This window comes from Tupaia chinensis, unplaced genomic scaffold, assembly GCF_000334495.1.
Source record: "Tupaia chinensis unplaced genomic scaffold, TupChi_1.0 Scaffold150112_1, whole genome shotgun sequence".
Taxonomy (NCBI): Eukaryota; Metazoa; Chordata; class Mammalia; order Scandentia; family Tupaiidae; genus Tupaia; species Tupaia belangeri.
This window is the reverse complement of record NW_006209952.1, coordinates 287,393-304,771: the sequence shown is the minus strand read 5'-3', so window position 1 is coordinate 304,771 and position 17,379 is coordinate 287,393. Positions and strand designations below refer to the sequence as shown.

Below are 17,379 nucleotides of genomic sequence, written 5' to 3'. Positions count from 1 at the left end.
GGAGGAGAAGGGATTGCGGCGTGACCATCCCCCCTGGGGGGTGATTTCTAGCTTTCTGTCTCTATGTCTCTCTCTGTCTTCTGGCGAGCGCACATGCCCTACAGTGAAAATCTCTCCAAAAAAAAAAAATACCTAAGTGAAAGGTAAAAATATCTTTGTCATCTTTCAATATTTAAATTACCTTTAAGTATTAGACAACTAAGACTAATTATGTAAGACTTAAAAATGACCAGTATTCTTTACTTGGAAAATAGAAATCTTTAGTATGAAATTTAAAGTTAATAAAAATATTGAAAATGTTACATTAATCTAAAAAAGGGGACCATCAGGTGGTGTAATGGTTATATCGCTAGACTCCCATGTAGTCCACCACAGTTCGAATCTCGGACCGTGTGTCTTAAACTCACTCAGAGAGCTTATGTGTACTACATGCCCAATATCCAGAGAGGAGAATGGAAAAGGGACTGTGACATGACCATACTCTCCAGGGAATAATTTCTTGCTTTCTATCTATGTCTCGCTCTGTCTTTCTAGTGAGCACACACATCCTATAGCAAAAACATCTCAAAAAATAAGATTAAGGAACTAGTTAGTTTAGTATAAAGTACTGTAACTGAGACAACAATGACTATCAAATGAACAGACAGAAAAACGAGGGTTAAATGATAGAGAGAGAGAGAGAGAGAGAGAGAGAGAGAGAGAAATAAAACAAACATGTAAACATTATGTCTGGTACACATATTCGCCATAAGTTAGAACTATTTGCCAAAACTTTGTACTAAGAACCCAAATGCATTATCTGATACTATGTTGCTATGTTAACACTAGATATATTATTTAACCCACAAGTGTCATAAAATACAAAAGCTAGTAAGATCATATATTCTTCTGTTGTCACAAACAAATCCTTCAGTAACTCCGTTTTTCCACTCTCATTTTCATTTTTTATTTATTTTTTTAAGAAGTGTTTGCTATAGTGTGCATGCACTTGTCAAAAAGACAAAGATAGACAAGAGACAGAAAGAGAGAAATCACTACCAGGATGATGGTCACACCGCAATCCCTTCTCCATTCACCTCTTGGGATCTTGAGCATGCATGAACATGGATGGGCCCAGCATGAGTTTAAACCACCAAGTCCCGGACCCATGCCACAGTCAACTACGTGGGAGTCCAACAACATAGCCATTACGCCAACTGATGGTCCACTCATTTTCATTTTTTAAGAAGTGCTTCTATTGACACACTATTTCCGAAATAAAGTTTAAGTAAAAATAAAAATAATTCTCAATAGTAAAGCCTTACCTGAAATTCTGAGGTGCTTCACCAAACAAACTACATATTTCTCTTATTTGTTTAAGAGCAGGAATTACCCACTTGCCATCTGTGCGAAGTTCTTCTATAAAGCGATCTATCCACTGGATCTTTTGTGTATCTCGATCCTTATACAAACAGAATTGAGATTATATTTAAAAACAGCCAGACCTCAATACATTAATTTTACCCCCAAATTATTTTGAGAATTATGAATATTTTAAACGTAGCACATATTTTAATATAATAAAGCACATTATTTTGAATTATCATTAAAACTACAAACTGTAAAGCAATATGATAAACTACATGTTTCATGAACTCAGATATATCTGCAGCAAGGTATAATTCAGAAAGACAGGACCATTCACTTAAGTACACTTTTTAAAATATTTGTCTCAATGTGGTACTGCATTTTGTTCAATGTTCTCTTCAACTGTATCATATTATAAAAGTAAGCAAAATTACATAATGCCAATTACAAGTGTGTATGAACTTAATGACAGTACATTTTTCTAATGTAAGCAAAGAACTCCCAAATTTTTTAATTCACAAAAAAAGTAATATTGGGAACAACAAAAAGGGATTGTAAAGGTTAAAATACTTAGTTCCCTTTTTGCTGACTGTGCAGTTGCTGACTGTGCAGAAGGAGTTTTGGATGTGCTCAAATCCCAAATCCAAAAACCAGAACAGAGAAAGAACTGTTGCACGGTCATTCCTCTTAGTAATGTCTTAATATCGCTGTATCTGTTTCTCTCTCCAGCAAGTGTACAGGCCTTATACAAAATTTAAATATATATATAAGGATACATATATATACTTTATTTGTATAAACAAATCTATAGAAATAAAGTCACACGAAATATGTGCACAAAGTCACTTAAAAGAATATAAATAATACTATAAGAAAACATGTATTTCAAACATTTTTCTGTGGTTTATCTGTTTCACTCTTTTAAAGTTGATCCAACACAGAAGTTCAGATCTGTGTATCTAACAGAAATTTGAATACCTAACAGAATTATTCTAGATGCAGAATTATTCTAGATTCAGAAACAAAATTAGGACAATAATTTTAAAATTTCATTAAATATTATTAACATCTTTCCACAGTATGTCATATTAATGGCTAAACACACTACATTCATGAAAGGTTTCATTGTACAAACAGTAAATAAGGAATCTGGGTACATTATGGTGTTTTCAAATTATTTCCTGGGAAAACTATTTAAATAAATAATTGCTATACTAAATTCTATGAGTGTTTTCAAGAATTTTTAAGTATTTGTACATGGATACTAATTTTGTCAAGATTCATGAAAAAAACTTTAGATGAGGGACATGAACAGTAGACTTAGATTTATTTATTTCAGAGGGATAGACTTATCTTTTACAAATGAATGCTGAAATTTAAAAAGGAGGAGGCTTTTTTTAAAAGGCAGCTGGTGTTACTGTGGTTTTAGGCACGAGAACCCATATGGACAATTGTGTGGTTTGATTCCTGAAACACGCTGCTTGAAAAACATGCCTGGGTGGCACAACTGTGAGTGAGTGCCAAATGCCAAAGAAATGAAGGAGGAAAAACTGCAGTATGACTATTACCAATATAGGAGATACGCTGATGTTCCTCTCCTCCCCCGTACAGAATTACACATACCCTCTGGTGAATTAATTTAAAAAAAATTTTTTTTACTAAATTTAGTGATATTAAGTACTTATTAACATAGTGATGTAAAACTGTGCCAAAACACCAAGAATAACTAATAAATGTTGGTTGAATATTTATAACTAGCATACCACTTTTGCTGTAACACTTCTGTTATTTAGCAAATTTTTTTTTTCCTTTTTTTTTTGGAGAGGATTTTGCTATAGGGCACATGTGCTCGCCAGACAGAGAGAGACAGAGCATAAAATCATCCCCCCAGGGGGGATAGCCACGCCCCAATCCCTTCTCCATTCTCCTCTCAGGATCTTGGGCACCCACACACACGAGACCGGCATGAGTTTAAGCCACCGCATCCAGGACTCGAACCACAGTTGACTATGTGGGAGTCGAGCAACATAGCCATTATGCTAACTACTGGTCCCACTTAGCAAATACCTCTTATATTCAAGATACTCATAATCATTCTACAACAGTGTTGAATAAATACTTCACAAATAGTTAAGACTCAAATGCAACATATAACACTGTACCTAATCATCTGAGCAAATAACTGAGGTTTTCCTATGTACTTACCTTAAAATGTATTAATAGCAAATACAATGTGTTACTTGCTACCAGGATTAGAAAGTTTCCTATCTATATTTATTTGCTATAGGGCACATATGCTCACTAGAGAAAGATGGAGACAGCGAGAGCGAGAAAATGAGAAAGCACCCCTCAGGAAGAATGACCCCCTGCAATCTCTTGTCCTACATTGTACTTTTGAGATTATAAACACAAATATGTGTCCCGTCTGTTTTTCAAGTTGGTGGGGTTCAGGACTTGAACTGCACCGTGATACATGCAGGACTAGGCCACCTTCACCACCACAATAACCATCTGGACATCTTTACCTATTTTACACAGAACAGTGTCTGATAAATTTTCCTTTCTATCTTCTTCAGAATTTTTTTTCAAGGCAACATTTTTGCTACAGGGTGCACGCAGACACCAAAGAAATAGAAATAAAAGTGAAAAACCACCCCTACAGGGGCCATGACCATGCTGCAATTCCTTTTCCTCCATGCTCCTCTTGGGATTTAGGGCACACACATACACATGCCTAGCGTGAATTTTGTTTTTGTTTTTTTTTGGGGGGGGTTGGGTTTTTTTTTTTGCTATAGGGCGCTCGCCAGACAGAGACAAAAAGTGAGAAATCACCCCCCAGGGGGAATGGCCGAGACGCAAACCCTTCTCCTGCATTCGTCTCTCAGGATCTTGATCATGCACACACACGTGCCCAGCGTGAGTTTTAAGCCACGAGGTCCAGGACGCAAACCGCGGTTGACTACAGAGGAGTCCAGTGACATAGCCATTACACTAACTGCTGGTCCCCCTAGTATGAGTTTTTTAGTGAACTATATGGAAGTGCAATGACGTAATGATTACACTATCCGCAGGCACCTCATCCTCAAAATTGTTTTTAAAAAGTTTAATGTTGACAACTGAAACTGAAGCTACCCTGGGGGTATGAATGATACCTTCATTTTAAAGTACTCTGGTTTTTAATGTATTCTCTGAATTTATTTACTGAAATATATATACCTACATATGTACATGCTTTTTTTTTTTTTTTGATGGAGGCAATCAGTTCAGTAACCATCTCAGAACTATCGCAATTGTCTTAGTTTTCAAAACCTGATAAAATAATTTTGATCTTTTCTGACTTGATTAAACACAAGTCCCTAAGAAAGTAGAATGCCTACTTTCAAAAGATAAAAACATATACACGTAGGACTTTTTAAAAATCATGTTAGGGAAAAGCAGTTAGTGTAATGGCTATATCGCTGAACTCCAATGTTCAAGTAAAATGCAGTTTGAGTCCCGGACCCAGTGGCTTAAAGCCACGCCGGGCATGTATGCGTGCATGCCCAAGATCCAAAGATGAGAATGGAGAAGGGACTGCAGTGTGGCCATCACCCCGGGGGTTGATTTCTTGCTTTCTGTCTGTCTGTCTCTGTCTTTCTAGCAAGCGCATGCGCCCTAGAGAAACAACTCTCCAAAAAATAAACACATAAATAAAAATCATTAAAGAAAATTAATCATAATTAAATTCCTCAATCAATATACTGTACTGATGGGAAACAACTGCTCATAATAACAGAAAAATAGGTCAAGTTGATTAAAGGTAAAATTAATATAAAATGATCTCTTAAGATCAGTAACCATAAATCACTTTAAGTTAAATACTGGGAAGGTATTGTGACTTGCTCATTAAAAAGTCACTACTTATATTTCTGTAAATTTTATTATCAAGTTATTAGAAGTCATTATGGAATTTCATTTCTTATGGTCAAATTTAGTGCTAAATATTTAACATTACTTTTATATATCATTTCACCTATAAAAATCTTTTAAGTAGGACCAGCAGTTTACGGAATGGCTATGTCGTTAGACTCAAATGTAGTCGACCGAGTATCAAGTCCTGGACCTGTTGGCTTAAACTCATAACAGGCACATGTACGTATGAGTCCGAGATTCTGATAGGAGAATGGAGAAGGATTACAGTGTGGCCATCTCCCCTGGGGATTGGGGGTATGATTTCTTGCTTTGTCTCTGTCAGGCAAGCATGTGTGCCCGATAGCAAAAACCTCTCAAAAAAAAATTTTTTTAATAGAGAAATAAAGACTATTAGTGAATGGTACATGTATACCGGCTAAAAAAATGAAGGGTAGCAAGGAGGAAGCTACGCTTATGTAGCAAAAGTAAGGCAACTCCTCAAAATACTATAAAAACAAAAATAATAAAATTAAACTTGACTACTGATAAAAAATAATCAATTTAATTATGAAGTAGGTCAGAAAACATGAGCAAAGAAATTATCCTTTACCTGAGAACAACTATAATCTAGTATTTTGATGTGTGCATTAAGAGCTAAGTCCATGATGTCTACAGGTACATCATCACTATGGGCCAGATTCCAAAGAAGGTTCAACACTTTGTGTGCCATCACACCATCTTTATCATCTTCTGCAAGTCGACGTATTAGCTCAAGTAGTTTTTCACGTTGCTTTTTACTTGCATTTGTCCAACTTCCCTAGAAAAAATTTACACAAGTATCAAATAAATATCTGTATTTACTCAAGCCATCAATGCTTTAGTCATGTCTTGGGATAAACTGCATTTAATATACGTAGTACACAAATATCCTTAAACATCTCAAAAGTATAACTGATGACTAAACTAACGTGTCATTTTTCTGAAATTAACTTAAATTCCAAGAAAAAAATCTTCAATTTAAAACTTAAAATATGTGCTATTAATGGGACTAACAGTTAGTGTAATGGCTATGTTGCTGGACTTCCATGTAGTCAACCACGGCTCAGGTCTTGGAACCGGTGGCTCAAACAATCACCAGGTGAGCGTGTGCCCAAAATCCCAAGAGGAGAATGGAGGAGAGGGGATTGCGACGAGGCCATTTTCTGTCTCTCAATCTCTCTCTGGTGAGCACATGCGCCCTATAGCAAAAAGCTCCAAAAAAAAAAAAAAAAAAATGCTAATTTTAACTTGTAAATTAGATCATTAAAAAAAAAAAAACCTGATTTAAAATGGCATCTGTTATAAATAAAAGAGAGCAGATCATAGATAATATTGAACAAATTCTCAATCCACTGACTTAAAAATCATACTAGGAGGGGCCAGCAGGTGACATGATGGTGGTTAGGGGCACTGGATTCCCATATGGCCGACTGCGGTTCAAGTCCTGGAACAGGTGACTTGCTTTCTCACTTTCTCTCTCTCTCTCTCTCTCTCTCTCTGTCTCTCTCTGTCCCTCTCTGGTCAAATTTGAAAAAAATAAGTGAATAAATAAGTAAAGTTAAATAAAATAATTATTTTTAAAAAAATGATACCAGGGATATGCTTGTGTCCAAATTTTCTTTCTCTCTCTTTTAAGAACATGTGCCCTATGGCAAAAACTCCTGGGAATGGCCACAGTACAATTCTTTTATCCCTCTTCTAAAGATTTTGGGCACACACACACACATGTGCCTGGCATGAATTTCAAGCAACCTGGTCTAGGGCTGGAATCGTACAGTTAGCCACGTTGGATCAAACATCTTTACCTCCACACCAACAACTGGTCCAAAAAAAATTAAAACCTATATTACAAAATAAAGGCAAATGGGACGAGTAGTTAGCATAATGGCTATGTCCTTGGACTCCCATTTAGTCAACTGCAGTTTAAGTCCCATGGCTTTCTGTCTCTCTTTCTGGCAAGTGCACGCACCCTAAAGCAAAAACCTCTCAAAAAAAAAAAATGTTAATAAAGGCAAATGAAAACTATCTATATTTAAGAAAAACTAATATAGGTAGTATTCATTTATCTTTATGAAATAAAATGCTCGTTAAAATGAACTAAAATCGATAGGACCAGCAGATAGGGTAATGGCTATGTCGCTAGCTAGACTCCCATGTAGTAAACTGCGGTTGAGTCCTAGACCTGGTGGTTTAAAACTCACACCAGGTGTGTGTGCCCACCATCCCCCCGGGGGTGATTCCTCACTTTCTGTCTGTCTCTGTCTTTCTGGCGAGCACATGCACCCTACAGAAAAAACATCTTAAAATAAAATTAACTAAAATCATTGTTTTTCAGATTGTGTAACAGATACATTATCCATTATTCCCAACTATTTAAGATAAACACTTTTTGACACTACATAGGAAACAAACCCAGGAATCTAAATACCATAGAGAAGAAAGCAGACCCTGAAACGTGATGAAAAGAATTCAGACCTGTGAGGACCAACAAATGGTATTTGGCTGACCATGGTTTGAGTCCTAAACTTGGTGCCTTAAAAATCATAATGGACGTGTGTGCATGTATGTCTAAAATCCCAAGAGGGGAATAAAGGAGTAGAGACCATAACACCTGCGGGGTGATTTCCAGCTTTCTGTCTCTGTCTCTCCAAGGAGCACACATGACATATATCAAAAAACTCTCCAAAAAAATGAAAAAAAAATGCAGACTTGGCTAAAGTCTTCAAACCCCAAGAAACAAGGCAGAGAAATCTCTGAGTTTTCTTTCACATTACAAATTGCATGGGACCAGCACCTGGCATAATGGCTATGCTCCTGGACTCTGACAGAGTACGCCACGTTTCGAGTTCCAGACCGGGAGGCTTAAATTCAAGCAGGGTACATATGTGTCCGTGCCCAAGATCCCAAGAGGAGAATGGAGGAGAAGGGATGCGGCAAGGCCATCCACAGGGTGGTAGTGGTGGGGTTCTCATTTTGTATATCTCTGTCTGTTTCTTTCTGGCAAGTACATGTGCCTATAGCAAAAACCTCTCAACAACAACAAAAAATCCCAGATTTGAACCTGAGGTACCAGTTTACCTAAGACAAGGAAAATTCCCCAAAGGATAACTCTATAGACAAAAGATCAGAAAAGGGGCAATCTAGCACAATCAAGAACTTCTAGAAAATAACTGATACTCAGAATAAGTCCTGCAGAAATACAGTAGCTTATCTGCCCTCCCTCCCATCTTTAATACCAATAAAAATTGAATGGAAAGCCTAGACTTCTTAAGGCTAGAAGAGGGCATGCCAATGTCTATAGGAGGAAGTAAGAAAGCTCAAGGTATAAAGGAGACTCTGCCCAATTAAAGAATAACAGATGAGGTCTATATAGGGAATCAAGGCTTTCATTACTACCCTGCACCAGAAGGCCCCCTCCACCATGGCTAAAAATGTGCAGCAGGTAAGGAGTTAAAATATCATATATAATAGCAGAACTAAGAAATACTCTCTATGTGATAAATATGGAACAAGGAAATTGAAATTATACTTGCAACTATGTTAAATATTTCCTGATTAGAAAAAACTAACAACCCAGAGGAGAAATAGTCAAAATCATAATTAAAGTCAGAGACAACACCCTTCCCTAAATAAATTACAGAAAAAATAGAAAACAAGCAAGGATATGGAGAAACTCAAAAAAGATCATCAACTAACAGAATTTAAGTGACATTAGTAGAACACTGCCCAAAAACATGAGGTTATCTTTTTTTAAAGATACCTTAGGAAAATACACAAACACAAGGAAGATCCTAGACCATAAAACAAACCTCAACTGGGAACCAGCAGTTAGCATACTGGCTATGTCACTGGATTCCCATGTAGTGGACTGCGGTTTGCGTCCCGGACCCGGTAGCTTAAAACTCATGCTGGGCACGTATGCGTGTGTGCCTGCACAAAATCCTGAGAGAAAATGGAGAAGGAATTGCAGCGGGACCATCCCCCGTAGGGTGACTTCTCACATTCAGTCTCTCTGTCTGGCGAGCGCACGTGCCCTGTAGCAAAGACCTCCAAAAAAAAAAAAAAAAAAAAATCAACTAATTTAAAAGAACTTATATCATAAGTATATCAGAACTACACTGGAATCTAATATAATATTCATAACTTTAAGATGGCAGGAGGGCCAGCAGGCAATCTGATATTAAGCACTGGACTCCCAAATGGCTGACAGTCATGGACCCGAAACCTTCTAAGTTATACAGCGTGTGTGTAAGGCATATACACAAAATTCTGAGAGGATAATGGGGGAGATGGGCTTGTGACATGGCCAATCCTTATCAGAGATGATTTCTTTTTCTTGCCATAGGGCGGGCGCCACCACGCCCAGAGATGATTTCTTTTTCTGTCTTTCTCTGATAAGCATACATACCCTATACCAAAAACCTGAAAAGAAAAAAAGTGAAAGGCAAATCTTGTAGCATTTGTTGTTGAATTCTAAGTTCATGCTGAAGATATTTTTTTTAATAAATAAATCTGTGTATATAATTTTAAAATTTTTACAGTGTGTGCACTTGAAAAAGACAAACACGCACGCACACACACACAGGGAGAGCGAGAGAAAGCATCCAATGCGAAATAATCATTCTGTAAAACTCTTTCCTCCATTCATATTTCCTGTCAAGGTTTTAGAATTAACCACCAATCTCAGACATCTTAATATAAGCTGACTCAATGTAAGTGGAAATAAAATACTAAGTTTACATAAGAAAACGTATGTATAACCTATGAAGGCAGTGGAGAGAGAAAAAATTATTGCATTAAATACATAGGTAATATTAAAGAAAGATCAATACAGCCCACATTAACAATTAAGAAGAAAAATAATCACGGTCAGCAGGTGGAGGAGTGATTAAGCCACTGGAATCCCACATGGTCAACTGCAGTTAGTGTCCTGGACTCAGCAGCTTGAAATACACCAGGCACATTTACTTGAATGTCCAAAATCCTGAGAGGAGCATGGAGAAGAGAAGACTGTGGCAAGGTCGTCCCTCCCTTGGGCAAGAGGGGGTTGTAGAGTGGGGGCAAAAAACTCGTACTCTCAATACTATAAAATAAACAAATTCTAAATATATACAACATCCTAAATTAATCTCCAAAGAATTACTCTGAATTTTAAAAAAGAAAAAATTCCAGGGGCACAGTATGTGATTCCATTTATTTACAATAGATTCTTAAAAGGAAAAGCTATGAAGACAGAAAACAGAATAAAGGTAGAGACAAGAAAAACACGCATGCAGAATAAAAAGGAACATGAAGAATCCCTGTGGTAATGGAGATATTCTATATCCTGCATCACTGTCAATATATTAACTTTACTCTTACACTTTCTTAAAATAAAATATTTCTGATATAAAAGTAAAAAAGAGTGCTTTAAATGGCCAGTAATGTGATAAATGAGTCTTTTAAAAAAAATAATTACTTAATTTTATTTATTTATTCATTTATGTTTAATTTGACAGAGAGAGAGAGAAAAAGAGGAAGTGAGAAAGCAAACTACCAGGTCCAGGACTTAAATTGTGGTCAGCCATGTGGGAATGCCCAGTGCCTTCACCAACATACCACCTGCTGGTCGCCAATAAAGAGTCTTAAGGAGACATTAATATTGAATATAAAGAAGCGACATTCATCTATACATCTGATCTTAAAGAAGTAACGTTTTGAGTTTTCAACAATTGAATATTATACAGGATTTCTAGGGAGACAACTTAAGTGGTAGCTTCTAATTCCTTCAAGACTATGAGAGTCCCTGTGAAATGAAAGAAAAACAAAAACTGCTATCAACATAGAAAATGATTACTAGTATTACAAGAGCAAAAAATACAGAAGTAAAACTATAAAACAAAAGAAGATTAAAAGACATAACAACAAAACATATAAGAAAGGAATTTATTAGAATCTGAATTTTAACAAATTGTTAAAAACACAGAAATTATTTTGATACATGACAAACAAGGAACATACATTCAGATACATAAAAAACATCTGCAATTTTTTTTAAAAAAAGGCAAATGAGGATCTAAACAGAATCTGTCAAGAAAAACTGATGTACTCTTTAATTCCCACTAGTACTTTTTGTGTTATGTCTATTCACATGATTATTTCAGAAGTATCTCAGAATTAAAAGTGACTGAGAGGGAACCAGCAGGTGGCATAGTGGTTAAGGCGTTGGATATTCCCACATGGTTGACCACAGGTCCAATCCCAGGCCTGATGGCTTGCTTTCTCAACTTCCTTCTCCCTCTCTCTCTGTATCTCTCCCTGGTAAAATTTTAAAAATAAATGAATAAAGTTAAAAAAATAATTCTTTAAAAAAAAAAAAAAGAAAGAAAGAAAGTGACTGAGAAAGAAGCCAGCAGGTGGTGTACTGGTTATGGTGTTGGACTCCCACACTGTCACCTATGGTTTGACCTGAATGCTTGAGACTCATGCTCAGGTAATGAAGGAGAAGAGATTGAAGTATAGTCAATGCTTCATACCTCGTGTCCACTGTGGGTATGATTTCTTATTTTTTATCAGTCTCTCTTTTGTTTCTCCAGCGAGCACACATACTAGACAGCAAAAAACTAGATTCGAACTGCCATGTGGTAGTCCAATGCTTAGCTCTGATTTCTTTATTTCTTAACATTTTGTCATATTTCCTTTATCACAAATCTATTTTATCTATCAATCTGTTCATTCATCAACTATTTTATTTTTTTTATTTTTTTTTTCTAATACATTTTTTTCTTTATTTACGTTCATTCACTGTACATCATTATAGCATACAAAATGAGATTTTTTCCATTGAGAATACACTGTATATTGGCTCAATCAAGCACATCAACATATGTGTTATTGTCAACAAATCATTTTCCATTTCTTGTTTTCTGTATATTTTGCCTTTTTTCCCATCCTTGATTCCCTATCTCACCCTCTGCCATCTCCCACCCTCCTCCCACACTGTGTCTGGTATCTATTGTTGCTTTCTATGCCTCCCCCATTTTATTGTTTCACTAAATATCTTAATAAATCTAAATATTTTCAATAGCAAGCACAGCTGATATGTACATATCCATGAACACAAGACTGACTTTAGGCATAAACCTCAGTGAATAGAATGAACATACTGTAAAGTAGCACCTAACTAGGGCTATATAGCTTAACTGCAGTCATCAAATAGGTATTTCTAATGCCTTTTTTTTTTCTTCTGAAAAATTTTTTAATTCATTTACATTCATTCCCTGAGCATCATCACAACATTCTAAATGTGGTTTCCCATCTAGAATATACTATATAGTGGCTTAATAATGCATGTTATCATCCATAATATTCCATTTCTACTTTCATATATATGTTTTTTACCCCATGTCTAGCCCTCTGCCCTATTCCACTCTCTTATTACACTATCTCTGCTGTCTACAGTTGTCTTCAATTCCTTTTCCCCCAACATTTCGTTGATCACACAATATCATAAGTAATCTAACTACTTTCAATAGCAAGATCAGCCGATGGTTTCAAGAAAAGCAGTTTTGAACTGGTAAGGATATTTCTTTGAAACTTAAAGCCTAGAAACAGGTTAGTATTCTGTTCAAATAGTCGGAACATGAATCTATTGATAGCTGAAGACAGGACAAAAATCCTTAAAACCGGACAACAAAGCTTAGAAGAAAAGCAGCAATATTTTAGTCAAGTCGTAGAATACTGTTTCATCAGTTCAGTCTCATGTACTTAATCTTTCTTCTGTATCTGTTGAGGTTCGATGTTCCAGATTGAAATCTGGGATGTAATACTCAACTCCAGCTTTTGGCCCTACAATTAAGTTGCCCATTTTCTTAGTTTCTGAACTCTTATTTCTGTGTGTCTGCATTTAATTTTACTGACATAGCACTCCCTTAAGAACTTCTTGGAGATCCGGTCTGGTGCTGGTAAATTCTTTCAGGTTTTGTTTATCTGGGAAAGTTCGTGTCTTTTCTTCCCAAATGAACGATAACCTTGCTGGGTACAGAATTCTCGGTTGAAATTGCTTTTCCCTTAATACTTTGAATACATTTTCCCATTCTCTCCTCGCTCTCATTGTTTCCGATGAGAGGTCTGCCGTTAGTCTGATGGGATACCCTTTGTAGGTAACTTGCCTTTTTTCTCTTGCCAGTCTTAGTATCTTGTCTTTGTCTGTGGTTTTGGTCAATCTGGCTATAACGTGTCTTGGAGAAGATCTTCTTGGGTTGATTCTATTTGGGGTCCTCTGTATTTCTTGGGTCTGAATCTTTGAGTGCCTCTCCAGGTTTGGAAAATTTTCTTGTAAGATTTCATGGAATAGATTATCAATGCCCTTATGAGTCTCTTCACCTTCTGGGATGCCTATTATCCGGATGTTTGGACGTTTGATGGTATCTAGTACTTCTCGCATATTATTCTCAAATTTTTGGATCATTTTCTCAGTCTTCGCGGTGGATTTTTCTAGGCCAACCATTTTCTCTTCTACATTCTATTTTCTGTATGATCTAGTCTGCTTTTAATACTTTCAAGGGAGATTTTGACTTCTTGTATTATAGCCTTCATCTCTAACAGTTCCATCTGATTCTTTTGTAAAGTGTGAAATTCCTCTTTTAGATCTAGCATGAATTTCCTCACCTCCTGGAACTCTTCAACTCCTTTCTCCTTCCTCTTCAGCAGTTCCTTGTCTCTCTTCTCTTCCATCTCTGTTAGCTTTGCCATTATGAATGTTCTGAATTCTTTATCAGACATTTCCATGATTTCCATTGAACTGTGTGTGGATAAAGAGGAGCTATCCTTTTCCCTTGTGGGAGAGGTATTTTCCTGCTTCCCCATATTTCTTGTGGTCCTGCAGCGATTTCTAGTCATCTGGTGGATGGTCGGTTTCTTCCCAAACACGCGAGTTTTGGATGCTGGAGGCCCAGTTATCAGTGGGACATCTTCCTTTCTCCCCAAATGGCTAGATCACAGGAGCCATGGAGCTTTCTGCCTCTTGAAGAAGGGCTGTTCACGCGAGTTTTGGATGCTGGAGGCCCAGTTATCAGTGGGACATCTTCCTTTCTCCCCAAATGGCTAGATCACCTACTTTCAATGAATTTTAAAACACACACACACATAGAAAATTTCAGGAATTCACTGTTTTTATTTCCCCTCATAGAGTGATTTCAAAGATTCATATCTTGACACAGTTGCCTTAATATATATAGACAAATACTCTCTGTAGTTAGTAGTTATCATTTAACATAGTAAGAGAGTCAGCGTTCAAAATGGAGCCCTTATCATCCAGATCAATAAATGACACAAAGTTTAGTAACCCATACACTTATTAGGTATCACTTTCTAAAAAATGTAATGGGACCAGCAGTTAGTGTAATGGCTATGTCACTGGACTCCCATGTAGTTGAAAGTGGTTCGAGTCTCAGGCCTGGTGGCTTAAACTCACGCTGGGCACGTGTGCGTGTGACCCTAAGATCCCGAGAGGAAAATGGAGCAGAAGGGACTGCGGCGAGGCTATCCCCCCTCGGGGGGTGATTTCTCACTTTCTGTCTCTCTGTCTCTCTCTGTCTTCCTGGCGAGTGCACACGCCCTATAGCAAAAACCTCTCAAAAAAAATAAAATATCTCCCAAAACATAACTATAATTCTGATTTTTCGAGCATCACTTTTTCTTATTTCTCTATCATTATCAACGTTCATCTAAGAGCTAAGTTGTTCTGATGTCTTATCATTTAGTCTGTCACATATTATTACATTTTAAGACTCTTTAAAAACTTATGCTTTCATTATTCATAGACAAAGGAGTTGTTTCTTCTGGGAAATTAATTAAAATAATTTAGTAAAATGGTTTTGAACAACCATCCTAATATGTCCTGATGAATGATGAATATCAAAAAGAGGCCACATACTCAAATATAATAGCTGGATCACAGAATAAAAGAACCCTTTTTTTGGAGGGGTTATAAGACATACATGCACTCACTAGAGAGAGAGGGAATAGAGAAAGGAAAAGTGAAAAAACAACCCCTATGGCAGAAGGTCACACTATAACCCATTCTCCTCCATTATCCTCATGGCTGCACACATACATGGCTCGTGTAATTTTTAAGTCACCAAATCTGGAACTTCAAAACTATCACCAGCCAGGTGGGATCCAGTGCCTTAACCTACATGCCACTTGCTGATCCAAGACCCTACATTTAAAAGAGAATGCCAATCTGTTTTCTAATATGGTTAGTACTGATCAAAGTTCCCACCAAAAAATGTAAATACAACTTTGAGTAAGAAATCCCGAGATTCTGGGACCAGCAGGTGGCATGGTGGTTAATGTGCTGAATGCTCCCACATGGCTGACCACGGTTAAAATCCTGGACCTGGTGGCTTGCTTTCTCACCTTCTCTCTCTCTCTCTCTCTGTGTGTGTCTCTCTGGTCAAAATAAAAATGAATGAATGAATAAATAAAAAGTTAAATAAATAATTAAAAATAATAAAATGTTTAAAAAAAAAAAAGAAATCCCGAGATTCTAATATCAGTATTTACTAGAATATTTATTCATATAAAACAACATACTGCTGTATACTTTACATCAACAAACTCAAGATTAACTACTGTGCCACAATGCTATCAATGAGAGAAGCTTTTACTACCTTCTTAGTTTTATTTCTAAACACCTGTATACAATACCTCAGAAAATTACAGTACTTTATTACGGGATTTTGGACTTAACTTTCCGATCCTTCTCTACATGTCTACAGTTTACTTTAATCTAAGTCCAAACCAAAGTTATCAGACACAATTAACTCCAAGAAATAATCAGGGTGAAATCAATGAGAGAAGCTTTTACTACCTTCTTAGTTTTATTTCTAAACACCTGTATACAATACCTCAGAAAATTACAGTACTTTATTACGGGATTTTGGACTTAACTTTCCGATCCTTCTCTACATGTCTACAGTTTACTTTAATCTAAGTCCAAACCAAAGTTATCAGACACAATTAACTCCAAGAAATAATCAGGATGAAAATTACTAACATTCTGAATTTATACTAGAAGCTACCATAATAAAACTGTAAGTTATAAAAAGATCCATCTAAATGCTAAGTTGTTACAAGAGTCAATAATTACTGGGAACCAGCGGTTAGTGTAATGGCTATGTCGCTGGAGTCCCACGTAGTCGACCGCGGTTCGTGTCCCAGACCCGGTGGCTTAAAACTCACGCCGGGCGCGTGTGCGTGTGTGCCCAAGAACCCAAGAGGAGAATGGAGGAGAAGGGATTGCAGCGTGACCATCTCCCCTGGGGGGGTGATTTCTCGCTTTCTGTCTCTATGTCTCTCTCTGTCTGTCTGGCGAGCGCACGCGCCCTACAGTGAAAATCTCTCAAAAAAAAAAAAAAGAGAGTCAATAATTACTAATGTTTCATTAGAAAGTCTTTGATGGGGACCAGCAGTTAGCATAATGGCTATGTTGCTGGATTCCCATGTAGTCGACTGAGGAACGAGTTCCGAAAAGAGCAGCTTAAATTCACGCCAGGCGCATGCGCGCCCAAGATCCCGAGAGGAGAACGGAGGAGAAGGGATTGAGGCATGGCCATACCCCCTGGGGGGAGGGGGTGATTTCTCACTTTCTGTGTCTCTGTCTCTTTCTGGCAAACATACATATCCTACAGCAAAAACTTCTCAAAAAAAAAAAAAAAAAAGTCTTTGATGAAACATTTTAAGTAATGGTGTGAAAAGCAAAAGAGGGACCAGCAGTTGGAGCAGCAGTCAGATTAATCATTACATCAATGGACTCCCACATGGTTAACTGTGCTTCAAGTCTAAGACCCAAGAGCTTAAAACTCATGCCTGGCACATGTGCATATATGCCCAAAATCCCAAGAGAAGAATAGAAGAGAAGGCCATCCCCCAGAGGGTGATTTCTGGCTTTCTGTCTCTCTGTCTTGCTTGGTCTCTAGAGCAAGCACAAATGCCCTATATCAAAAATCTGTTTCTCAAAAAGAAACAGATATAAATAATTCTACTTACAATAAAAAATGGTTTTAAATTTTGCTGTTTACCTTAAAACAGTCAAAAAGATGATCAAGTTGGTCAGAC

At 37.0% G+C, this 17,379-nt stretch overlaps 1 protein-coding gene across 1 annotated transcript in view; it reads right to left on the bottom strand.

Annotated features, from left to right (window-relative positions):
• The window catches only part of LOC102494534 (putative ubiquitin carboxyl-terminal hydrolase FAF-X), a 171,076-nt gene that overhangs the window by 91,665 nt on the left and 62,032 nt on the right, over positions 1 to 17,379 (bottom strand). Inside the window, exons 12-13 of the mRNA XM_027769644.1 lie at positions 5,849 to 6,055; positions 1,305 to 1,441 (exon numbers count right to left, since the gene is read on the bottom strand). Of these exons, the coding sequence (XP_027625445.1) occupies positions 1,305 to 1,441; positions 5,849 to 6,055 (344 nt within the window). The remainder of the gene's footprint in view (positions 1 to 1,304; positions 1,442 to 5,848; positions 6,056 to 17,379) is intronic.